This window comes from Perca fluviatilis, chromosome 9 (assembly GCF_010015445.1).
Source record: "Perca fluviatilis chromosome 9, GENO_Pfluv_1.0, whole genome shotgun sequence".
Lineage (NCBI taxonomy): Eukaryota > Metazoa > Chordata > Actinopteri > Perciformes > Percidae > Perca > Perca fluviatilis.
Window position 1 is genome coordinate 29,013,144 of NC_053120.1, and position 26,514 is coordinate 29,039,657.

A 26,514-nucleotide genomic window follows, 5' to 3' on the forward strand; every position below is an offset into this window, starting at 1 on the left:
TAGCTTTTAGCAATGACTTAATGTAGGGCCCTGTGGAATCTGTCTTATAGCTTTATAAAATTCTTAATTTTCGTGATTCCATTCATGATTTTGTTATCACGGAAACTATTGGGCTCTACCAGCCGGGCTCTCAAAAAATTTTTTTTTAAAAAAAACACTTGTGAGGTTAGGGGGTGGAAGGGTGGCATGTAAGCAGTGTACCTTCCTCCTGCCCTCTTCCTCCTCCTCTAGCTTGGCATTGCTGCCCACCTCGTTTAGGATGGGGCTTTGCAGGGGCGACGGGGCCTGGCCTGGCAGGCTGAGGGTCGACATCTGGAAGGAGGGCGACAGGCAGAGGGCATCTTTGGAGTTGAAGGGTGAGAGCTGAGGGCTGTCCACGACTGAATCTGTGGAAGAGGGGAAACAGCAATTCAAAAAATTGTATAAATTAAGTTTTAAATCATTCAAGTGAAATAAATAGCACCCTTAAAATTACATTACAAGCGCAAGGGGGTTGTGGGGGGGGGGAGTGAAAAAAATAAGAGAATCATGAAGGGAAAGGACTCTTCCCAAACACGACAAGCATGATCTTTTGAAAAGGGTTTAAATCAATGCGGTCATACTCTCCACAATAAGTGCAACTTAACACAATAGCACATTTGTAACAATGCTATAATATGTTGCATACAGTCAAATATACATCTTAATATGAACCAGATTTTCCAGAATTATGTAATTTCCTCACACACTTGCTGCATATTTTAACAAAAACAAGTGGGATGGTTCATCACACACATTGACCACAAATGAAAGGGAAGACGACAGAGTAGACCAAAGCAAGTAATGGTTCGCACATCTTTTCCCCCTGCCATTGTTTTCAGAGCCCTCTACAAGAAGGACAAATGGTGCATTACAAACTTCTACGAGCCCGGCTCCATTTCAGAGAACTGGCTCTTCTGCTTTTGTTCTGCCTGCGAGCTTCGCTACACAACAAATCAGAAGACAAAACAAGCAGATGAAATGTTAGGCTAGCCTCTTGACTGAAACACAGGTCACCACAGCTGTTCTTCCACTTCTATTAGGAGAGAAGAAGAAAAAAAAAAAAAAAAAAAAAAAAAAAAAAAAAATTTTTATAAAAAAAGTAAAAAAAAAAAAAAAAAAAAAAAAAAAAAAAAAAAAAGGGGGGGGGGAAGGCCCAAAAAAAAAAAAAAAAAAATAAAAAGTCCTGCTCGACCCGGAAATAATTGCTCACGCAAAGACTTATCAGGAATGTGGTTTGTCTGGAGGGCAAATGGTTGTTTAAAGTTTATCTGAAGTGCCTCACAGGGAACGACACGAGAGGGGAAGAGAGTATACGTCAGGCTCCACAGCAGGAGGACGAGGGTTTGCTGTGGAATGACTTGGCACAAAGCCTGTACAAACAAGGAGCACACAGACTCAGCTGGAACAAGGCTGAGGAATCTTGTTGACGAGTCCGACCCAACCCCCCCAACACCATACAAGTTTGTTGCACTTAAATATAAACGGCAATGTGCATTGACTTGTTCCATGTAGGCTTCTTTTTCTAATGTTACACTGAAGAGGACGCCATACTAATAGTATAATTGACTTTTCTACAAGGACACTCCACATGCCGAAAATAATAATAAAAAAAAAATAAATAAAAAAAAAAAAAAGGGACTGGCTAATGTGAGGAGCAGTCAAAGACCATTTGGAGTATGTTGCTTCTGCATGTGAAAGCACAAGAGTTTCACACACAATATCTCCAGTCTGGTGTCTGGAGACAGCCTCCAACCCCCTAAAGGGGATTCTTTCTTTCCTCACATGTGAACACTGCAATAGGACCGTCATGATCTGGACTGTGCACTGTCTCTCATTCATCAGTCATTACATGCATGTCTAACACCACGGGGCTTTCTGTTAAAGCAGTTAAAGGAATAACATCACCATTGCGTCTTTGATTTCGGTCTGCATCTGAAAAAGAATTTTAAGTCTGACATTCATGGTACCCAAAAGTGATTACTTTATTCTTGAGAGTAAAACATACACACATTAAGTACAGGTTGTTGATAATAAGTCAGTATACATGTTCAGGATTAAGTGATGATGATTACTTGATGCAGTTAGTGCAGTTAGCTTAGCTGGTTATAATCATCAGCCCGACATTGATTCAATCTTTAGTTGAGATGTGGGAGGAATCACATGGCAGAAAAAAAGAACCAAGGCAAAAATAAGAAAAAAGCCATGAAACTAAATACTGTTCCACACTCTCCAAGGTGACACAGGAACAACTGTTCAAACTGAAACAGTGTTTGTTATTAGGAAGAATAAAAATGGCTATTTGCTACCCTTCAAAATGACAATGAGAACTGGTGAGTATTTAACAATGGCCTCTTAATTACTATAAAAGGAAAACTTAATTTAGATAGCCCCTTTCTCATATAGATGTTTACTGGAAACATCCTAATGCTATTGAAAAGTGAACAGGAACGTACACCTGAGACACGTGTGAAAGCATGTTGCATGAAAAAAAAAAAGTAAGTGCTTTAAGGCACCGCGGTGCAAGACAAAAAGAAGACTTAAAATGTAAAAAAGCCAAGTGAAGTCTGCCTTCAGACAGATTAAAGTGAGCTAAAATAAAAAAAAAATTGTTTTTGGCAAGTCAAGACCGTTGTGAGGAGGAATTGACAACCGGAAATGAACAAAATACTACAGATTAGTTTGATATCAACACAGTATTAGCTTTTTTGTTCTATGGCACAAGTAACAGTAAATGGTTTTTAAGACAGATTTGACAAGCCCAGGAACTGCAGACATCTCTCTGAGGCCGGGTGGCTGGACAGAAAAAAATAAAAATAAAAAAAACTATGCGCATGCTGTGTTTTAGCAACTAACTACATGACAGCAAACCATTGTTCCTATAAAAGTAATTAAAAAACTTTTTTTTTTAAATCCAGCTATTATAAAAGTACTGAGAAATTCATAGCTAATGTGCAAAAGACCCCTGTTTCCTTCCAATAAACAGAATACCACCTGTTGGTACCCTGAAGATAGCTTCAGCCAAAACAGGCCAGAAATGAAAAGCAACATCAACCTCTAGGCGTGTCCTGAATGCTTCAATAAAGGCCTTCTCTACTATATCCAAAGGGTTTCCTAGAAGTTACGTTGATACGTTTGAATTATTAGGAAGTACTACTGTATCAGACACTATTATACATGGTTCACTAACTGTTGCAAGTGTGCAACAGAAGCACAGTCACTTACATACATGCAAGATGATACATTCATTCTGTAGAAAGTGGTGGTAACAGTGTACTCAATGGCTCATTAGTACAATGCTTACATTCTTTAACTTTGCTCAGCATGAGGCAAAAAATGTTAGTTGGTGTCTATTTTGGTGACATAGTTTTTTGTAGTAATCCTTCAGACATCATGAACCTAACAAAGGTTTAAGTACATGCTGACAACTACTTCAGCCAGCAGATGTCAGTGAGGCACAGAAGTGCAAATGGAAAAGTGGCTCCATGGCATGTCTTGTCTTTTACTACATACAGGAGGCCTGTAAGGATCACTGAACCTGGGCGACTTGGAGTTTTATTTTAACCCTGAGATAACAAATCAATGATTACCATCTACTGGAAAACTGTACACATGTAGTACCATCTAAGAAATGAGATTTAAGACTCAGATGAGGATTATTACTTGTAATAACAATAGTAGTTAAGTATTTGTTTTTAAGTTTTAAGAAAATTAGAATATACATTTTTTAAGCTTACTTGTTAGTCAAGTTATTGTAAATATATATATATAAAAAACTAAAAATACATTACTAGGTGCAAAAATATTTTTTTATCTTGAGTTAAATGTTAACCTGGTTGACACCAGACCCTTCTCAGTTGTAACAGAGTGGGTCTGGGCAAGGTTCATTCACAGCTCATTTCCAAAGGGGCGTCACCAACGGACGGCGCTCAAAAGCCTCTGGGCGCAATGTGATAGTCCTTTAACCAATCAGACCAACGAGCCGGGTGACGTAGCAGCAACAGCGGCATCAACAAGTTGCTGCTCTTCGGTGGCAGTCATGTTGAACGTAAAGGCCGTGACACACCAACCCGATAACCGGCCGTCGGACAGTCTGGCGAGATCAGTGACTCGAGTCTGTTTGGTGCGTTCCATGCCGTTGTCCGTCGGAGGAGCTGTCGGCCTTCATTTGGGCCGATTGAACATGTTGAATCGGAAGGCGGGCAGTCGGACTCAATGACTAATCTGATTGGTGGAGTGCTAAGCCGGAAACGATGAGCCTGACTAACGCCTCTCAAAATCTGACGAAAATCTTTTAAACTGACCTTCGTCGATCTGAAATGAAGACAGATTCAGCAACCGATGGCCTATTTCTCGCTTAAAATGTTTTCAGAAACACGTTTCGGTGAACTATTTTCGTAAAAAATATGAGATCGTATTCCCAAATTATGGTCGCCAGACCCACGTGACGCGTTCGTCCAATCAGCTGCCGGTTTTCATATTTTGGGCAACAATACAGATTAGCGTCGCCTGCTATTATGAAGACGTGTAACGTCTCTTGCACGCGCAGACCGTACTCTCAAGTCAGCGTCGCTTTGGTGGGTTCCGAGGTACTTTTTTTTTTTACCTCGGGGAGTCAGACTGCCTTTTCTGCCGAAGGTCGGCAGTCGGGTTGGTGTGTCAGAGCCTTAAACAAAAAGCTGCTTGCTATCGCTGCGCTATCGTCATCGTGTAAAGCGGTTGCGATTGGTGATTGGTGCCTCGATTTGGAAAAATTGGAAATTGGCTCGAATGGGCTCTTGGCCAGACTGACTTGCAGAGCAAATCTCAAATTTGCCGGAAGTTCGTCAGGGTTTTCCCAGGCTAGTTAAATGTGCATGTATTCAGCAAATGGGAGGCAAATCTAACAATACATTCCTACGCCAATGTGGACATTAGTGTTTTTAAAAAATAGGACTTCAAAACAAAGCTTCTAAAAAGCACAAAATGTTTAGCATTTTCTGAAACCCCTGAGGGATTCACTCAAAATGCATAATCAACATTTGCTCTAAATAGGCTGAATGTTGAATATAAGACAACTGAAAAAGACTAAGAAAGAATTCGATTCAAGAATCTCATGAAATATAAGGCCAACACGTTTCATGAGAAGACAGGAGTGATTAAAAAAAAAAAAGCACCATAAATGGCCATGGCAGATGGACACCAGGTCAAACCACGGATACAAACTAAAATAAAAGTGCTGCTGTAGAAAACCAACATATGGAAAAGTAGAGGTTTCCCGCCACTTAATCAGTACAGAGAGCTACAAAATTAACGCATGGGACATTTAACAAGTGTACACCACAAAGATGTGCATCAACGCTGATGGGAGCACAGGCTCTTGGAAATTAACTCTGACACCAGCTGTACATTTATCAGCTTCACAGTTACACATCTTTGCCATCTTATGTACCTAAAAGCTTTCTGAATGTCAAAAGGGTTGTTGAGACTAAGGTTAAACTGTATTATATTAGAGATTGCTGTCGCTGCTTATCATCATTATTAAGTGCTGTAACAATATGGGATTTACATTTTAATATGAGGGGATCCAGAGGGGTCTGAGAGTGCCATGGCCTGCAGGTTGTGACACTGTAGGAGGAAACCCTCTAGTCCACTGCTCCCCGTCAGCGGATTACTGTAAAACAGGTTCTGCTCAGGGGGAAGGACGCTGTCAGAGCCCCAGTCGGAGTCTGAATCTGAGCTGCCGTTCCCAGAGCCCTCAGTGGCCGTGGGTGGGTAGCTGAGCTGCTCAAGCTGCTCTACCAGGTCATTGAACTGCACAGCGGAGCTGCTCTCCGATCGCTCCGAGTACGCTGGGAAGTTGACCATTGAGCTGGCCTCTGACTGGATGTCAGAGCCTGGCAGGCGAAGCGAGGAGGAGTCGGTGCCTCCATAACCCGCCGACATGGACTCACCTGCAGAGCTGAGCCCCAGGTTGTCCAGGGAGCTGCACTCGGAGCGGTTATTAACCAAAGAGCTGGTCTCAGAATTACCAACAATGCTATGAGGGAAAGGATTGGTATTCCCATTCAGGTCCTCAATGCCCACACTAAAGATCCTGTTTTTGCTGAGGTCAGATTCATGCACATAATCAAACTGATCTACTTTATCATCAAGCCCAAAAGAGTAGGCCTCGGCCCCCCCACCATAAAAGGAAATTTCAGTGGGATCATCATCTATGAACTCCTCTGTGACATGCAGAGGCGAGTTGGACATTGAGAACATGGGATTCTGTTTTGTACGCAAAAGCTCTGCCTCAAAAGCCTCCGGTGTAAGAACCCCCTTTCTCTTCCCAACACCCCCTCCCACAGAACACCCAGTTCCCCTCCTCCCACCATGCCCATTATCCTCATTGCCATTTTTGGAGGGCTGTGATTGGGAAGTGCCACTCTCTACACACACAAACAAGGGGCTGCAGTCTCCTGCTGCCTGATTGCTAGGGGCACCTTGAAAAGTGTAGTGAGATGGGGAAGCAGCCTTGACGGGTTCTTCCTTCGGAGGGCTGGGGGGTCTGGTAGCTTGCAGAGGGGACTGAAGCTGCTGCTGCTGCTGCTGCTGGTGCTGGGGAGGTGCGGGAGACCGGCTCAGTGTGGGAAAAGGCTGTGGCTGAGTTTGGAGTTCTGTTCGCGGGGGGACGCTGGAGATGTGCGCTGGGTAGAAGGACACAGTAGCGGAGTAGGGGGAGCCTGGGGCCCTGAGGCTGTCATTGAATGACAAGCTCTGAAACAATGTAACAGACAGGACAAGGAAAAACAGAGTGAGGGAGGAAAAAGAAAGCGGAATGTAGTGAAGGACAGGATAATTGTATTTGTGTATGCATTGTAGTACAAAATGTGGAAAGTTTTAGTTTGTTGGACCCTGTGGCGCCACTGACCTGTTTTGGCACATCTGTGGCTAGGGAGCGAGCAGACATTCGTATTTTACTGTTCCTCCTGAGCAAGAAACAATTTAATGACAGAATTATTATTATGAACGCAGTGTGCAAGCATTTCTCAGCCGATACTAAGAAAGAATTATAAGGGGAAACAACTTGTCTTTCTGATAAACAGTGACGACACTGTATATACACACACCTCTGGTATGGAGTTCTCTTTGCTCCATTTTCCCGGGCATAGTCCACAAGTTGCTTCTGGGTCCTTCCACTGACAGAAAGAGATCTGAATTAAAACACTGACTACTGACACAACAGAAACATTTGTTTTCGTTTCATTGCACAAGAAAACAAATAAGCATTCAAGATGACATATGCCTTTGTTTATAGTGTGTAATACCTGTATCTGAAGGAAGAGCCTCTGGTGAAGAGGATAGTTTTGGATTTGGGTTGGGGTTGGTCAAACAAACGGAAGAATGAGTGGTATTCCACACAGATCTTCCAAAAGATTTTACATTGGTCTCGACTGGCCATCATAAACTCAAGAGTGTCCTGATGGGGGCCCTAAAACCAAACATACAGAAAGAAAGACAATGAAGTCACACAAGCAAACTGATCCCCTTTACAGTGGATGTGGATTCTGAGACCTACAGATAAAATAACAGACATTCAACATTGGCATTTCCTGAATAAAGACATCCATCTCTTCCTTATTACGTACATGAACCTCTGGGTGGAGCTTGATCAGGAACCGTTTTCTCTTGAAGCTCAGTTTGCGAATCTTGGACCAATTGAAAGTATTTATTTTTGTGTTGCCCTGGGAGAAAAAAAAATTGTTAAGGAAATGTTAAAAGAAAGAAATAACCTTTGGCAACATTGTTACGGATCACATCAAACAAAACACAGCATGCATGGTATGAGAGCAGCGGTCACCTGAAAAACCTGAAGGCCCATATGAGCAACAGCCAGATTAATTTTGGTGCCTTCTCGGTCAGCTGCCGGGTGGAAGCGGACGCCATACATCTCCAGTTTACGGGCAATCTCCAGGATTTGGAAGTCTGATTCGGCTGGAGTCTGGCCCCTGGGGTAGACGATATGTAAAACACATCAACACTTGTTCAACAGTAGGTCCTCTTTTATGTCAAGCCCTTTGAATTGCGTTGTTGCTGAAATGTGCTATATAAATAAAGCTGCCTTGCCTTCATACAAAAGAAATTATTTTCTCTTATGAATATCTACTATATATCCAAATAGACCAAGATGGCAGAGTTTTACATGGCTCAATCCTTAGGCCTCTTTTATTTAACCTTTATAATGTTCTATTAAACCAAATTATACAAAACAATTATATTACCCATTAGAATTCAACTAAATTAGTACACCACACAAAATAATGATCAATGATTTTCGATTAAAAAAAAAAAAAAAAAAAAAAAAATCCAGACGAAGGAAGAAAGGCAAAGGCTCTGCTCATCTCAACCCTCTGAAAACCAAGTATGGTAATGCCTTGGCCCATGGGTAATTTGACCTGAATTTGAACAGCAACATCTAAATAACAAAAAAAAAAGTCACTACAATGGTTTCCAGTGTGTCATAGAATAAAGTTTAAAATATTGTTGCTTAATATAAAATCCTAAGCTCCCCGCTACAAACGTTGCACTTACAGTCGGAACTCCCTTCTATTCCTTTTAATATCATTTAAACATGCTTTAACATAAACCAACTAGGTTGGTAAAGTCTTGTGCTTCAATCCCTATTTAACATGCTTGATGCTATGTGTAACTCACTTTGAATTGACATTGTGTACGTTAACAATTGTATTCCTTAAACCTATAAGGTTGATAAATACAGCTGACCAGGCTTTCGAAGCAAAAAGCATAGTTTGGAGCCTTGTGTCCATCCTGCAATCTGTATTTTTTTAAGTACCACATACCATTTAAAACAAAGATCGTATCATGACTCATTTGCAGAGTAGTGTGTACTTAAATCCCTTAGAACTTCGAGGATTTGAAAGGCATTATTTGAAACCATGTGATTACAACCAAACAGCATGTTAGAAAGACATATCCATCCAATCATCACCACATTCTAATTTTGTTCATCCGTTAAGCGTTGAAATCTCCTTAGGGCCCTCCTGCCCCACTGGCCTTATGGCTAATAGACCGGCCAGAGCAGGGGATTAGGCCAGGGAACTTGCTGCTTGTGCTTCCACACTGGCAACCAACGGAAGAGATTAGCAAAGGTCTTTAGAGACGCCCAATACACTTGGTTGAAAAGAGCCCCTATTGGGCCAATGGATAGTACTGAGCTAACAAGGAGGCTGGTGGAGGGGAAAGTACAGCGAGTGGTTTTGCGAGACTCTGGACTGTGAAATGGGGCAAACCCTGTCATTATGGTTGTTTAGCAAGAACACAGTTGTCTCAGTTCATCATAGGTAACACTAAACATTTGTGTTTAAAGCCACATAAAAAAGGGACATAGACAATGTGCCACTGTTTACAAGTTTAAAAAATAAAATAAAAAAAATAAATTGTAATTCATACGATACCCTGTGGTATAACAAATTTGAGATGGTCCAAATGGTTGGAAGCAGCAATGTCTAGTGAAAACTCAAAATGTGTGGTTTGTTCAACATTTCGCAGATAACGTTCAGGAAATAGTGGCATCAATTTGTAGTATACCCCAAACATTCAGCTTGTGTTCTGGTGTGCTGTGATGATGTTATCATTTGTAACTTCCACTGTATTCTCAGAGCAGGGAACAAAAACACTAACCCATAATATTATGACCGTAACAGTCCTGAGGCCTGTACTACGAAGCAAGATTTGGCATTAATGAGGCAACTTTTGGGTTGAACCCAGGGTTTTGTGTGTCACGACGGTGGATCACTTGTTACTGGGTTAAATCGAAGTGGTAAACACCTATCAGCGCCGTTAACAGTCCCCGATGGGTATTTTTATGAAAGATATAGATTTTCAGCGTTAGGCCTGTCACGATAGTCAATAAATTAAAAAAAATGAGCTCGCTAATTTTTCCAGCCGCGATAATTTCCATTTGCATGCTTGTTTGTTTTCCTTGTCTCTCTCTACCAAAGACACTGGAGGACCACTCTCGGTTCCTTAGCGTAACGAGGAGTAAACCCTCTTGTCAGTCGCATGGTCTTGGGGTGGGCGGGACTCCGGAGAAAAAAAAAAAAAAAAAATGAAAAAAAAAAAAAAAAATTCGGTAGCGATGCTGTAATGCTATGTGGAGAGGAATCCGCCGACACTGTTTCTTGATTATAAAGATTTATTCACATCGAAGAAATCAGCATCATGTACAAGCTCTGCAGAGCTCGGAGAGGACCTGTTTTCCCAATTCTCCAGTGGTCCTCTGACTTTCTTTGTTTGAACATGGTATATATATTCTTCACAACTTCGGTTGGGATCGATAACTGACCAATGGCTTCAAGCCAACTGGCTCTATCTCGGAAGGCCATTGATAATGCATCCCAGATGTTTCCAAAGAGGTGTCTTCTGAAAGTAGAGTAAAGTTCATACGAGGTCTCCTGTCGAATCTTAGATACCAGTCCTAAATATTCAGATAAAGCTCAAATACATGTTATATAGAATGATCAGATAAAATAGGATGACCATACACCTCAAGAGAGAGAGAGAGAACGCTAGTTGAGAGTTGGCGCAGGGTTTCCCGCAGCACTTTGCAGTTAAGGCGCCATCAAAAAACAAAAAAAGTACGAGTGATATCAACCGTGTTACTCGGCGTCCCGTTTTCTCCCTTTCATTCCAAACCACACAGTTGACAACCTGCAGGTGGAGGCGGTGGAGACAGGCTCGGACATACACGCCGTTGTGGACTTGTCAGTCAGTCTCGGTTTCAGGAAAGTGGCTGCATGTGTCCGACAATGCACAGAACATTAACCGGTACAAGGCAAGCCTACAGCTGTCCGCGGACACGGAGTGTGGAAAGTATGTCAGAGTTGCACCAGTGTTTGTGTGTGTGTGTGTGTGTGTGTGTGTGTGTGTGTGTGTGTGTGTGTGTGTGTGTGTGTGTGTGTGTGTGTGTGTGTGTGTGTGTGTGTCTGTGCGTGTCTGTGTGTTCGTGTGTCGGCCCGCCCCCACGAAGCGGCGACCTGCAGAGGAGCAGAAGCCGCACCTTTGCCAAAATGAAGACTGAAAAACAGAACTATTTTGGTATTAACATTTACTCGCCATGTGGCAGATAGCCATATAGATAGATTTAATTTATTAATTATATATTATTTCAATTTAATATTTAGTGTTAAATAATTGTCTGTAGTCTATCGCACAAACACTCAAGGAATGCTGCAAACATTTGACAGCCAGTAGGCTATGAATTGCCTGGGAGAACATACGTGTCACAAACGGCAATTCCACAACTGTACATCCGAGTGAAAGACGACATAATAAAAAGGAGATCAAAGACATATTGTGGATATTTAAAATATCTTCCAGTTCCAGTGTTAAATATTATTTAGAAATAAAAGTGTATTGATCTTTGAAAAGGTGTACCTGCATTATTATGCCATTATCATTAGATGAAAATGGTCTGTCAACGACAATATTATCGTTTATCGCATTCATTTCTGGGACAAGTTATTGTCCAGCAAAATTTGTTATCGTGACAGGCCTATTCAGCGGAGGGAATTACGTATAGGCAATTTGTCATCTTCTTGAGCAGTGTGTTGCCAATGCGCACATCGGTTTGAATTATTATTTTTTGCTCTCACGATTGCTTACCACTGCCAGGGTTGCAACTGAAATAATAGGCTAAAGCAAGGACCGTTTATGGAAAGCACACATGTAATTATGGTCAGATCTTGTTCCTGAAGTGATATTGATAAGCGCTGTGATTTACGCATTTCCTTCCTGTTTTAGGAAGCAGCGACTGTATTGCGTTTTACCTGTAAAATAGTGTCTGTGTTCTTCATATTTATGTAGAATTATAGTTTGCTCTTCGTATGTAAAATGGTAAATGTTTGCAATTGGTCATGCTGTTTGAACACCGCCTCTCATATATGAACGCACGCGTCGCTGGATTGGGAAACGCTGGGTTGATTGAACTAGTTGTTAACCACCGTCGTGACACAGCTTATGCAGGACCGCGGTTGTTAGGTTAGGTATAGCCATGTAACTGAAATATATCCAGGGCATGTTGATCTTGCTTCGTAGTACAGGCCTCTGATCTTGAACTGAGCTGTGTCCAAGTCACAGTAAACTGGCTTAACGTGTGGCCAGGAGTCAAAAGTAACAAATCACATACTCTTGTCACGCTAAAGAAGTTGATAAACCAATTAATTATAGTACCTGGTACTATACTATTTATTTTAAGTTTGGACTTCATCTCATCTTTTAGAGAGTAAAAAAAAAAAAAAAAAAAAAAAAGGAAAAAAATATGATGAACTGTGCACAAGAGAGTTGAGTAGAAATGCCCAGTCTGTGACAGAACAATCTACTGGCAGTCTGGCAGTCTGGCACTCAGCTGGTCTATTTTGTGGTAGCAATGTAAAAACTGCAGCAATAAATGTGTACTTAGTGGCATTAACAGCAACTGGAAGAGGTGTTCACTTTGTTACTGAGGTTAGGGAAAGACTGATACCTCTTTGTTTAACTGAAACTTTTACTTTATGTAAACATAACTTTGTTAAGAATGTCTTAGATTCAAATATTAAGAGTGTAACGGAAGAAAAGATGCAGCCACAACCAAACTGGCGCGAGCAGGTAATGGAAAGGCAGATCGATAAGGCAATGCAGAAATACAAAAATAACGTCACACAGCTTTAGCTCAACATTAAACAACTTACAGGTGCCTGCGGTGGAGCTCCATGATCCTCTCTTGCACCTTCTCTTGGTAAGGCAACAGCTTGGTCATCCTCAGGAAGTCCCTGTCTGCTACGTCATCATAGTCGCCAATCTCCGCTGTGGTTTAAAGAAGAGCAAAACATCATTTTTTAAACGTGTACATCATGGTAAACTTCTATAAAGCAAGATCCAATGGCTTTATTTTGAATGTTGCACATTGGTTTTGACAGGGTTTTATATCAATACCAGTGATTAAATCGTTTTTTATAATTAAAGCTGCAGTGGGGTAGAAAGTAAAAAAACACCAGAAATTGAAGTACAGTGAGATCTCTTCCTGCAGCTTTCCCTCTATTTTAGGACTACAAGACTTACACTTTTCTCTTCGTTCAATTTCTAAAACTGTTGTAATGAGGTATTGATTCAACTGTATGGTCATTTTGGAGGCTGCAGTTTGTAGTGCGGTTGAATTGTATTGTGTTATACTGACAGATGTTTCAATTATTTTGTCAACCCCATTTATATCATGTGAGGGTAGACTAAATAACAGAAACAACAACAACAACAACAACAACCACCACATCTTCCAAATCAAAGAAACAAACAAATGAATACAATCTTGATTACAGGACAACCAAATACTGAAGTACAAAATACCAGCTTGAACATACACTGGACGAGGTGAGAGGCCAGCAGGGCTCCAGTATTTTCTGTGCAGATCAACCTGCCCTCCATCAGATCTCGTTTCATCTGCAGCGAGAATAAGTACCTATATAAAAAAATAAATAAATAAATAAAAAAAAATAAGAATGTCCCATCTGTTTATGTTCATGAGAAGTAACTAAATGTCATGCAGGCCTTCACAAAATAACTCCTCAAGTCTTAAATGTGATGTTGTATTTCTTAAATTAAAACAAATACATGCATTGATTATTTCTTACTGACTGCAGCAAAGCATTCAACGAATTTCACAAACATTATTGGGAGAACAAATATTATAATGCCCTGAAAAGCCATAATCGTGAGGTTCTGGAAAAACAAAAATAAATCTGTGTATTTTCTAAAGCCCCTCTACACGGGCAGGAGATAAAAAGTAATATCCAGTAGGAAATTACAGTCACTGACCTTGTGTACTCCTCCTGCAGCTGACCGGGGTCTGGAGGAAAGAATTTCACTGACAGTCTAAAAAGCGTATTTGCTGGTCCTAAAAAACATGAAACCAGATCATCAGCACACAAGCACATTTTCATTAGGTGGAACTTGAGCTAATATTTCAGCTCACTTACTTCGAGCTTGTCTCGTAACGGGTTTTGTGGGTTCAAGCCAAACCTGAAGAAAAAAAAAAGAAGAAATAGTTGTATCTTCACAATATTATGAGAACCTTTGACAAAATTTTACAGATGTTCACAGCTCTACTGCAAATGAATCCATTACTACAAAATGATTGTACGTTATATCAGATTCTAGATGGTACTGTAGTAGAGTGATGTGGCAACGCTGTGGGCAAAAACTGGCTTTGCAGCCTCACTGTAGGAGCCTGCTTGCCCGGTTACATCTGGGCCTGATTGAGGGAGGAATGTGCTCGATCCAGACAGATATATTGAGCAATTGGTATCAGCTGACATTTGCCTGAATATTTCACTCAGTTTATGGTTACAAATGTGTTGATGGTCAATGTTCCAAACGGTGTGGCAAAGGCACCATTAAAGAAAAAAAACAGAGCTGCCACAGTTAAATGTATTTGAACTTTGACCTAGATTGGCATTTACCTTTTTTGGTTAGAGGCATTTAGCCCTTTTTAGTTGTAGTTGCTACTTTAAACATAGTGCCCAACTCTTGTCATATAAAAGCGCCTTTGAAAACAACACTGCAGAGCAATAAATGTACTGTATATACACAGTATGGCTTTTCAATGCTCTCGCAGTTGAATGTATGAGCTAAAAAGCCAGTGGGTCAACACCGGCTCCACTCTCTTTGAAGATAAACAGTGTGTTCAATATCTCTTCTCTGTTGCTTCACAAAAAGCCTGTAGGTGGTCTGGAATTCCACTTATGTTTCTGGAAGAATAAAACATTGGAAAGTCTGACATTTGTGTATGGGCACTTGAGCCAGAGGAGTTAAAAATGTTCCTAGATTATATGCTGCTCAAGTCCAGTAAAAATAATACTTCATCACTGTTTACACTGCTGTAGAAAGCTAAAGAAGAGCAACTGACCGTCTCAGGGCAAAAGATTTCTAAATTAGTCATTTCTCAGCCAGTCATGTTGTCAATAAGCTGTGACCTTTGAGCATTAAAACGCTGTCTGCCTTTGCTGGTGAGTTACTAACTGTGCAATCAACTTGCACGTCTGTTCCTGGATATTCTATGCGTCGGTCTCAAACAGGAAACAAAAAGAAACAGTTGCTGGTGTACGTACCCAGTTCAGCTGCATGTTCTGAAACTCGAGGCCAAAGTAATCACTCTCTATGAGGTTGCCTCTCCGGAAAACCTCAGAGAGGAGGACCTGTCCAATAGCTTTTGGCTGAAAGACAAACACAACAACAACGTTTTCATCACTATGCCAATACAAAATACCCTAAAAGCCCACCGATGATGGGATACATCTTATAATCTCAATGGACAGAAAAATTGCATTGCTTTGACAAAAAAAAATAAAAAGGTTTGAAGAATAATATAGCTTAGCAACATCATAGTTGATGAACAAACATCACTCGGAAAAACACCTCTTTGTTTGGGCGTGAGGGGAGGATAGCCATGCTTGTGTGAGCACAGAAGAAGAAACGCCGTCCGTCTGTGTGGTGTCGAAAATATTTGGCATCTGTAAATGATCCACCTCATGTTGTTTTATCACTGCCATCTGTCAATTCAAATGGCCTCCTTGACCTGGATGAGTAAGTAAACTGCAAAAAGTGTGTCCTACTGTACATTTAAAAAGTTATCTGGCCCTGAACAAGAGTGCAGCAAAAATCACAAGCAGGAAATCTGCAGAAGTTTACCTTGTCAATGCTCTAGGGTTTGTTTTCACTAAATGAAGAACTAATTACTATGTACTAAGCACACACTGCACTTGAGGTTTGGGAGCCTAGCCTGTGACTTTTGGAGAAAATTATAGCCTGAAACATCTGGTTGTAATGTAACATAGTATTTTTAAAAGCCTTATAAAAAGAACTGCTTTGCATTGGCTAAAGTAAAACATTACAACTCAAAGAGCAGCGGGAGATTTACTGTAGTTAGTCTTTTCATTACTTTGATACAATCACATGTTCTGCACTCACACAATCTATAAATTGCAGGTGAAGCCTCCTGACACAACATCCATAAATTTAGGAATCCACTGCAAAATGCCCGTTTTCCATGCATTTACAGTGTCTGATTACAGCTGATCTCAACCAGAGAGCAAAAAATGGTGCGTTAAAATACTTTGTCTGGGTTGTCTTTGAGTGCAGGCCAAACAACATACATAAAGTATTCAAAATGTAACAGCGGCCAAATGTAAAGAACATTTTGAGGGGATTCTTTCTCAGTTTGACTGGTTCAGTGGGGTCCAGAGTGAATGCAAATTCAACAAAGACTAGAGTCAATGCAATCACATAATGAGCTCAAAGCACACTGAATCAATGTCTGATATAGTCTGGCTATCACCAGACCAAGGGCAATCTTTTAAGATTGACCATTAGTCTGGGGAGTCTGCTCTGTATTTTCTAACGCACAAGAGGCGTGATCTACGGGCATAGTTCAAACGGCTCTGTACGCAATTGGATAATCCTTCAACCAATCAGACCAACGATCCGGGTGACGTACTTTCATCAACGGGTTGCTGCGCTTCGGTGGCCGCCATGTTGAATGTAAACAAAAAGCTGCTTGCCGTCACTTCTCTATTGTCATCGCGTTAAACCCGCCAATAGCGCACCAGGTGGATAAGCCGGTTTCTGATTGGTCCCCGCAGATTTGTAATGGAAGCAGGATAGATAAATGTACAGGTTTCCAGCCTGAGCTGCAGGGCAAAATCAAATCACCGGCAGATGGGGCTGGGTTTACCCAGTCTAGGTCTGAAGTGCTGTGTAAACTAAAGTTCTTAGATTAAAACCACATCTTCCCTGTGGATTAAGAAATGTCCATCCAATAATCCCTATTTTCCTGTAAATCTTTACAATGTTCACCTCTCTCAGTTGTAATTTAAGGTAAAGCCAGAGAGTAAAGGCTAACCAGTGTTTTAACTGCAGATTTAAAGCATAAAGAGCTATGTTAAAGTGATGGTTCGGAGTAATTTCACCCTAGGGTCCTTTGCACCATGACCTCGAGCCAAACACCCCCCCAGAAGCTTTTTTCACCTGGGTCTAACATTGGGAGAGTTAGAGTAGAGTAGCATTATCAGCTGAATAGCTTAGCTCAGGGGCTAATGGACCCACGTTTGTATCTCGTAAATGACCCCACTAATAATGCCCGAAATGATACCAAACTTCTACACTTGTACAAATAGGTTATGCACTCATAAAACGATGGATTGGAAAGTTTGTAAGTACACCAGAAGTTTATGAACACTTGCCTGCTCTCTTCTGCTCTCTGTTGTTGCTGCTGCTGCTACCTGCAGTTAGACGAGTGCTTAGGGCCATCTACAAATTACTACACCGAAAAGAGATACAACAAAAATATTTATTAATTGAATGATTAAATAAGGTAATGTCTCCAAACTTACCTCAATTATTACTTGTCTCCTGCTAGTCATACTACAGCACTTACTTTAAAAAAAAAAAAGTTAAATTAAAAAATATTTTTGTTGCATCTCTTTTCGGTGTTGTAATTTGTAGACGGTCCTAAGCACTCGTCTTATAGCAGCAACAACAACAGCAGAGAGCAGAAGCCAGCAGGCAAGTGTTATTTACATAAACTTCTGGTGTACTTACAAACTTTACAATCCATCGTTTTATGAATGCATAACCTATATGTACTAGTGTAGACGTTTGGTATCATTTTGGGCATTATTAGTGAAGTCATTACAGATTCAAGCGTGCGTCGCTAAGCTATGCTTCTTAACGCTTACTCTATGCTAACTCTCCCAATGTTCGACCCAGGTGAAAAAAGCTTCTGGGGGGTTTTGGCTCGAGGTCATGGTGCAAAGGACCCTAGGGTGAAATTACTCCGAACCATCACTTTAAAAGGTGCTCTAAGTCAGTGGTTCCCAACCTTTTTCCTTGGTGCCCCCCCTACCTATGTCTAAGAAAAGCTGACCCCCCCCAAAACCGAAGTTGAGGTAACTCTCGAGATAGAGCCTTACTTTCTTTTTGATACAGAGCAGTTATCAGCACTTTTACGTTTCACCGCCATGTTTTATTCATAAAATAGTGATGCCGTGGCAGCAGGAAAAATGAGGATGATAGCAGCTAGCAGCTGACCTGATGACAGCAAGGGTCACAGGTTAAGAGGTCCCGGAGGTTTGGCCTACTAACTAGCCTGCCTACAATTTTAAGCGAGAACAAAAATATATAGTTTTCATACAGACTTTTGTATACATTATATATTCTAGTGTATTATCATAATTTGTTTAACGTGCAAATATTTTTTTTTACCTCAACCTCAAACCAGATAAAGACTTGCGCACCCCCTGTGATCTTTGCCGCCCCAGGTTGGGAACCACTGCTCTAAGTGATGGGACGCGTTTTTTAGGCTACAACATTTTTTGTCACATACAGCAAACATCTCCTCACTATCCACTAGCTGCCTGTCCCCTGAACACACTGTACAAAAAACGCGGTCTCTATAGACAGCACAGGCTCCACAAACGGCAACAAAAACAAACTGCGCCAACCTGCCCCACGAATCATAACAAACAGTGTTCCAGCCAATAACCGACAAGGAGTTGGTCGAGTCATGAATATGCATTGTGGAAGTAGCCTACGTGTTAACGCTGCTGCAGTGTTGGCGCAGTTTGTTTTTGTTGCCGTTTGTGGAGCCTGTGCTGTCTTCAGAGACAGTGTTTTTTTTTTTTTACAATGTGTTCAGGGGACAGGCAGCTAGCGGGGAGAGGTCTGCTGTATGGGACGAAAAATGCTGTAGCCTAAAACATGCGTCACATCACTTAGAGCACCTTTAAACCAGTAAACTAATCCTCGTGAGCAATGCTCAGAGATGGGGTTCAAAATATATCCAGCTCTTCTCTATCTTAAAATGTTTCAATTACCAAACTGAAAAAGGTGACCGGTTTGACACGAAAACCAGAAACCAAAAGGTAGATTAGAATAAACTGATTTCTTTCCTCAGTGTAGTAGTCATAAGCAAAACTACTCTGACTGGTGTGGAGTCAGAAGCCCCTCCTTTGCGTTACTCATTAACCCTATGCAGGAAAGTACAGTAACTTTGTTCACAGCACTATAGTCTGGAGGGAGAGTAAAATCCTCCGCTAATACATTCAGCTTTATCTTCCGCAATCTGAGAGAGGGGGATGACATTTTCACAGAGATTGCTGCCAGACAGCTGGCAAAAAAGGACAAGGTACACTACTGTAAATCCCCCTCATATCCTCTCGCATGAATGTACAAAAAGTAAGCAGTGTAGTGGCTGCAGACAATTATACACTGAAGCCCCCTGATTTCATATCCTGAATAGTTTCTACATGGAGTTTTTTTTTTTTTTTTTTTTAAAACCGCGATTTCGATTCACCCCTGTTCGCGATTTAATTATTAAATGACTGATTTTTTTTTCTCCTTCAATTAATTTACTGAAAGCATTTGACATTAACATGTTTTAATTATGTAAAGACATGTTCAAGGAGTTCAGATAGAGCCTGTATCTGGGCCATATTTAGTTCAATGGGTTATAGGTCACTATTTTTGGTAGCCTATTGTACTTAAAGGAACACGCCAACTTATTGGGAATTTAGCTTATTCACCGTAACCCCCAGAGTAAGACAAGTCGATACATACCCTTCTCATCTCCGTGCGTGCTGTAAAGCTGTCTGACGGCTCCAGCGGCATCAGCCCATCACAGAACAGGCAGGTGAATGGTTCCAGTAATCCTACTGCTCCGAATAAGTGACAAAATAACGCCAACCTGTTCCTATTTACATGTTGTGATTTGTAGAGTCACAGCGTGTACAAAAAACAACGTAACATGAGACACAGCCATCTTCTAACTGTAAACAAACCGGGAACTATATTCTCAGGCGGAAGAATATAGTACTTGGGCGGAGTGATATGCTCGCAGCAAGCCTGTCTGAGAATATAGTTTCCGGTTTGTTTACGGATAGAAGACGGCTGTGTCTCATGTTACGTTTGTTTTTTGTACACGCTGTGACTCTACAAATCACAACATGTAAACAGGAACATGTTGGCGTGATTTTGTCACTTTGTCACAATTCGGAGCAGTAGGCTAGTTGGAACCAGTTACCTGCAGGATCTGTGCTGGGCTAAGCTAATGCTGGAGCCGTCGAACAACAGCGACCCAGCAGGCGAAGGGTTATGTGCCGTTCTTATCTTACTCTGGGGTCTGGTGAATAAGCTGAATTCCCAATAAGTCGGCGTGTTCCTTTAAATGGCCAGTATGTACATTTTTTTTTTTTTTTTTTAATTCATTGAAGTCTCTATGTTTACAGGCTTGTAGTGATGCGCAATGTGCTATAGCCTGTGCCCACAAAAAAAATAAATAAAAAATCTATGTTTGGTACTGCCAATTTGTTTTGTTATGATTCATGTGTGCAATAAACATTACACTTAATGATTAAGTCATGGCAGAGAATCGTGATATCAATTCTAAGCAAAAAAAAAAAAATCATGATTCATATTTTCCCCCAAATCGTGCCTGTCTACAATGCAGACCTGTGCAGATAATTTCCCTTCAAACAACTTCCTCTTACCGCTGACCACGTTGGCTTATCGGTGCGTGTGCAATCAGGTATTAAACCACCCTTTAAATATGCTTGGCATTTCTGCATTCAAGAGCAGTAACAAAAAGAGAAATAATGCCATGCGACAAAGGCAATGAGCCAAACCTGAATTTGATCTAATTGATTGAACAGAATGACAGCACATGTAAACCTCATATACATGTCAAATGTATTTGATCTGTGGAGCTAGTGAGCTCCTGGCCCGGCAGAGAAGCCTATCCAGAGAGGTCCAGAGATAGGACATAAACACTGACATGTAAGTAAATATCATCTGGGATATTTGTTAATGTTATCTTTTTTACTGTCCATTAATTAAATGACAGAAACTTTGATAGTGAAATAGTTGGGTTCGGACGGGTTGGTCAGACACAAGAATCATAAAATGTGGTACCTTGGGCTTTGGGAAATTGTGAAGAGCAATTTCATAAATCTGATGTTTTATAGACTATAAGATTAATACATTTTAAAAGATTAATACATCTAAAAAATAAATTGAAAGCTCAAATGATAATGAAAATAATGGTTAGTAGCAGCCCCTCATGGTGCATTAGAGAAAAGTCAAATGTGAATCACTCTAGTTTAATTAACATTACCAATGGTAATTTTTTGAGGTGTGTACATGTTTTCTGAAAGTCATCCCCACAAATAGTGGGGGAAAAAAAGATCTGTGAGATCATTTGCAGTTTGTTCACACTAAACTTGTGGTATGGACCACAGGCTCGTCGCTGAGCTCTAACATTACGGCGGGTCACTCAATCAAGCTCAAGCAGCAGGGATTATAACTAACAGATGTTTCTCTGGGAGACAAATCTTCCCCTGTGTGTACACACACACACACACACACACACACACACACACACACACACACACACACACACACACACACACACACACACACACACACACACACACACACACACACACACACACACACACACACACACACACACACACACACACACACACACACACAACGGGGGAGGACTGCCCTTCTCATGCAAAGAGAATGAAGAAAACACACAAAAACACAGGTAACCAAAAAAACCATCATCCAGCCTAATTTAAATCAACGGCTTGGGTGTACCTCGCATGACAGGTTAAGCGTGGTTCACCAAACAGCAGTTGATACTCTCCAGCTCTAGCAGAACCTCCTACTGACAGCAGGGGTGTGTTTGGGCTTGTATTTGGCACAGTGGGATGCACATTGTTAAGGCCTTGCCACAAGGAGATTTCCTGCTGACATACATTTTAAAGCTCTGCACACCAGTGGCCACTTTTACAAGTCTGTGGGAAGACATTTCAAAAGATCAACAGGTTCTTTGATGCTTTTTGTAGCTTATTGGCAACATCTTCAATCATTAGTGCTGATTTATTTTCACTACCTGGCTTCAGGACACATCTGTGGCCAGAGCATTTGTTGGCAGATAAAAAACGCCAAACAGTGGTAATCAGGATCAGGTGTTCCAAGTGCCTTCCGCTCAGGTCACATGTGTAACCCAGATACTTTCCAAAAGTAATCTTGGCCTCAAAAGTACAGAAAAATAAATAGGTGGGACCTGCTTGAGTGGCGGCCAATTACTCCCAGCGGCAAAATAAAATATCAGAACTGTAACAGGAGATCAGTAATGTGCAGAGCACATGAAACAAGTCCTTCTATGCACAGCTTTTAGATTGTTTGGCTACTTCAGTACACAGTGGGATAGTGAGAGTGCTTTGTAGAGATGAGAGTTGAGTGCTCAGCTGTAGTGGTTGTAATGAAGGGTAAGCGCACTCTCCTCCTTTGAGCGTGCACACGAAACGGATGCCCAATTCCACTCCCTCTGTTACAGACATAATTATACTTTGATCATCCCCAACTATACTAGTCTTACAGGATACTCAAAACATTAAAAAAAAAAAAAAGACCAGTATCTTTCTATGAAACACCAGTATCTTTTTTTCTTCCACATCTTACCAAACAAGTAGCACGAGTTTGATCATTCAACTGACAAAAATCAAACCTTCTGCTACAGGCCAGTGGTTGAAATTCCAAACTTTCGGCAGGGCTTCACTTCTGTGTGTGTCCCCTCCCCCACCAACCCGACTCAAACTTTGTACTGGCCATGACTGCTCCCTCTAAACTGCTCTTTTAACACCAGAGGCTGCCCCTCTGTCTCCCCCAACCCCACTTGGTTGTCAACCTTGCTATTTATGTGCTTGTTTGCTAACACTAAAAGCAAAGCCTGCCCGGATCCCCTCCCACCAATGCCCCGACTGTAGTGCATTTTCACACAACTAGGTTCTACATCCCACCCTCAGCCTTTTTTTGCGAGTTTTGAGCTGGAAGTTAAGGCCAGCAAAGGGGCTGGCTGTGCTGGACAAAAGAGGCCTGTGTTTCCCTGCCCTGCCGGCCCTGCCTCCCTGTCCAGAAACCACAAGGCTGAGCTTTCTCCTGTGCTGGCTGCAGGAGGGGCCTGTGGACATGAGCCATGCGAGCAAATGTCTGCTGCTGCTGATGATGACCATGCTAGGTACCTGCATCAGATGAAGGCCAAAGATCAAAGCACACAAGCTCTGATTTGATTTGTCTGTTGTAGTTGCACACTACAGACATTACATGACCCTAAATACATGTATTCAAATTACACCATATGTCCATTCTCATGAGATTATATCTGTAATGTAAATTAGGTTCAAACGGTATAAAAGCAAGACAAAGCCAGGACCAAGAGTGCCCTACTTGCGTGTAAGAGAGCAACACATTTCTTGACGCGTGTGTATTTGTGTACAGTAAACAGTGAGAGCGGCAGGTTATGGCAGATGATAAAGACTTCACACAAAATGTATAAGGCAGCTGAGCAATCAAAATGCCACAATGAGGGGAGCCAGTACTTGAAGGCCACAACCATTTCAAACATTCAACACTGCAATTGTGTATCTATTTTTGCATACAGTTTGCATTAGACAAAAACTAAAATTACAAAGAAGGAAAAGTTATGCTGCTTCATTCATTTTCTTCCTTTAAAAGGGATTGTGGTCACATAGACATACAACTAATGATGATATAGCACACTGGCAGTTATTTTTAGGTGAAGATTAAAAAGTCATGTAGTGGAAGTACAGCTCCTCTGCAGCCACTCTGCATAAACATGCATACTATTCTCCCACCAGCCCACTACTCTTCAGTATGAATGAACAGAAATATTAAGAAATGTTGGGCAGTGGTGAATAAAAAGGGAGCCTCTCAGAAGCCATCTTGTTGTTGGCAAACTGCAGTCTGCTTGACAACAGGATTGCCGTCCTTCCCCTTTTGCAGCCATGTATTTCTGTCTGCCACCTCCTATCAACACCATATCCAGAACTTATTTTGAACTCTCCAGACAAAGTTCAGTTGTCTCTTAATATGTAAGGCTGGATATCTTAAAACTAAAACTGCCCAAAAAAATTGAAATTTTCTTTTCCTCTGAACTGAGCAGCTCAGGGATCCACTTCCATACAAATAAAACGGCTGTCTGTCACATTCTATTAGCTTAAGACTTTGAGACAACATATGGTGCATAAGATTTTGAAAGGTCTGTCTCAGCAGTGCCCCCAAACTACATCTGCCAGAACAGTTACTGTTGTGGCTACACAAGGATTTAGGACAGAGTATTTACACAAGTTAAATACACTAACATATTCTGAGAGAATTAGTAGCCCATAAGTCTAGTTATACTACAGTACAAATTAAAACTCCTCCCATCAATCATTGACTTGAGTGTTCATTCATTGCGGAGACTGCACTTTGATATTTCCCCTCCACAGAAAAGACAGGAAACTTGCTCTGATATAGGGGCTTCCTTATTGCTTCCTATTGGTCTTCTGAATGACTCCAGCAGCAATTTGGCAAGTAAACACGGGAAAGCACTTTAACAGTGTGCATCTAAAAGTGTGCTCAAACAAACTGCCAGTCTTTAAAAAGGGATTAACTTCTCTGTGAAGTAGTTACGATAAAAAGGAAACTCAAAAGCTATCATTCTTGGCTACAGATTCACTCATGTTAAATTGTAGCTCACGACTTCAAAATGTCCAGGCACTGTATGCTTTAGATCATTTTAAAATGGCTAGTTAATAAAAAATAAATAAAATGCATTTAGCTACTGCGGTTTCAGTGATGATGGCAGAACAAGAAAATCCCCATTTTAGAAACCTTGTGCTGTCATCACTCCTTTAGCGTAAGTTAAATGAGAAAGCCAAATTTTCCCCAGACTAAAAAGAGGATAGAAAATGTTATTGTGATGCTATTCCAGCATGCTCCACACTGAGGAATACACAGGTTGCTCATTCAAAAGGTTTGCTTCCTTTGAACACAGAAAAATAACTCAATTTAATTGAATGCTAAATGTAAACATGTTCAAGATTCCTGGATGCACACATTATTTACCTCCTTGTTGGCTTTGGAACAGAAAGTATTAAATACTGCTTAGGCTTTGAGCAGAAAACACAGCCAATAAACCAAAAAAGTGCCCTGGTGAGTTACACTAACATTACCCGAATAAGAAGCCTTAAGGAGGAAGGGATTTCAGCACCAAAGCCATGTGGCAGCTGTCACCAACCCAAGCCACACGCAAGCAGGGTAGCCCAGGACTATAAGGTCAGATGTAGCCTGCTGTGTAACACACTGCAGACTTATCACAGTGTAAATAAAGCAGGATGTAAGAAACACAATGAGATGTTGTGCTGAAACTTACGTCAATATCAAAGAACTCCTGAGAGTCGTCCAGCCCCTGCACACGGATTTGTAGTTCTCCTCGCCCATGACTTTTTCTCCCGCTGGTCATGTTGCCACTGAGGCTCTGGCCCGGCTCCAAAGTGCTGATACCAGCATTGAACTGGGCTCCCAGCCTTATGCCAGGGGTCTGCAGGACCCGGTATGAACCCTCAATATCCCCCATTACTGCTCAAAGCAGCTCCCCCACCTCACTCCTGCAAAACACAGGGAGGACAGCAATCATTAAGATGCTTTAAATGCAAAACATGATTCACTTTTGTGGTTAAAGTTATGTCTTAGTTGGTCTGGGGTATTCAAATATAGCATGAAACTTTCAATGTTGTAGGTTCACTTGAATTCAGGTGATGGCATACAGTTTCTGCACGTTTCATTCTAAAAAGTAGTCTGAAGCTGTGTGTAGACAGGTGAGGCTCATTTCTAATACGCGTAACACACAGACTTAATATACTTTATCTATGTAGCATTCAACAAGAGTGTAGGTTGAAGGACGTCTACTAGAAAAGACGACCTAAAAAAGGTACAAAAAGAAACGACGGCAGACCGACTTTGCGTTTATTAGCGTACGTTGCATGCATGTGGGCCTAGGTGGGTCAGCAAGACTTGAATGTTGCGGTTACCAACATTTTAAAGCGCGAAAAAAAACAACCGAACGACGTTCACAAACCACACATACCTCAAGAGACATTAAAGTGCGGTTTATTTTCTTTTTGAAAAATGGAGCCCAGTGGATAACGTTAACGTTTACCGACGAGAAGCGAAACGAAGTAGGCTATTGATAACCGAGTTTTCGTCATACTAGTTTCCAAATGGGACAGATATGCCCATAAAGCAGCATTAAACTTACCGTGTTGTCCGTATCGAAACTAAATGCTAAAAGTTTGTTACACCGAAAAGGACACTACTCCAGTCCATGACCGTCGTCGTCCAACGGAGTGCGTACTCAGACTAGTTTGTCATTGGCTAAAGCAGTCCCATTCGTCCTACCATTGGCTCAAATGTGGCCGAGGATTGTAGGCTGAGAAGCGAAGATTTACCTTCCTCAACTTTAAATAGCCTTGATGGATGGAGAATATACTCGTGACACGTTTTAAAAGTGTATTATGTCATGGCTACGTGTGTTTAATCTAAAGACCGGTGGTTGTCAAAATCCAGAGGGGGGAA

General features: G+C 41.3%; 1 protein-coding gene across 5 annotated transcripts in view; it reads right to left on the reverse strand.

Moving 5' to 3' along the window:
• Window positions 1-26,386, reverse strand: part of farp2 (FERM, RhoGEF and pleckstrin domain protein 2) — a 38,006-nt gene extending 11,620 nt beyond the window's left edge. The window contains exons 1-14 of one of the 5 annotated variants that reach the window (XM_039810848.1): window positions 26,198-26,383; window positions 25,313-25,547; window positions 15,141-15,245; window positions 14,010-14,052; window positions 13,849-13,927; window positions 13,395-13,492; window positions 12,729-12,843; window positions 7,841-7,988; window positions 7,629-7,724; window positions 7,308-7,471; window positions 7,110-7,178; window positions 6,911-6,968; window positions 6,483-6,756; window positions 250-386 (exon numbers count right to left, since the gene is read on the reverse strand). In XM_039810848.1, the coding sequence (XP_039666782.1) occupies window positions 250-386; window positions 6,483-6,756; window positions 6,911-6,968; window positions 7,110-7,178; window positions 7,308-7,471; window positions 7,629-7,724; window positions 7,841-7,988; window positions 12,729-12,843; window positions 13,395-13,492; window positions 13,849-13,927; window positions 14,010-14,052; window positions 15,141-15,245; window positions 25,313-25,516 (1,590 nt within the window). In that variant the 5' untranslated portion in view covers window positions 25,517-25,547; window positions 26,198-26,383. Of the gene's footprint in view, window positions 1-201; window positions 387-6,482; window positions 6,757-6,910; window positions 6,969-7,109; window positions 7,179-7,307; window positions 7,472-7,628; window positions 7,725-7,840; window positions 7,989-12,728; window positions 12,844-13,394; window positions 13,493-13,848; window positions 13,928-14,009; window positions 14,053-15,140; window positions 15,246-25,312; window positions 25,548-26,197 lie in introns of all 5 variants that reach the window. The other 4 variants (XM_039810847.1, XM_039810844.1, XM_039810846.1 and 1 more) reach the window with 4 other exon arrangements.
• Between the last annotated feature and the right edge of the window lie 128 nt (window positions 26,387-26,514).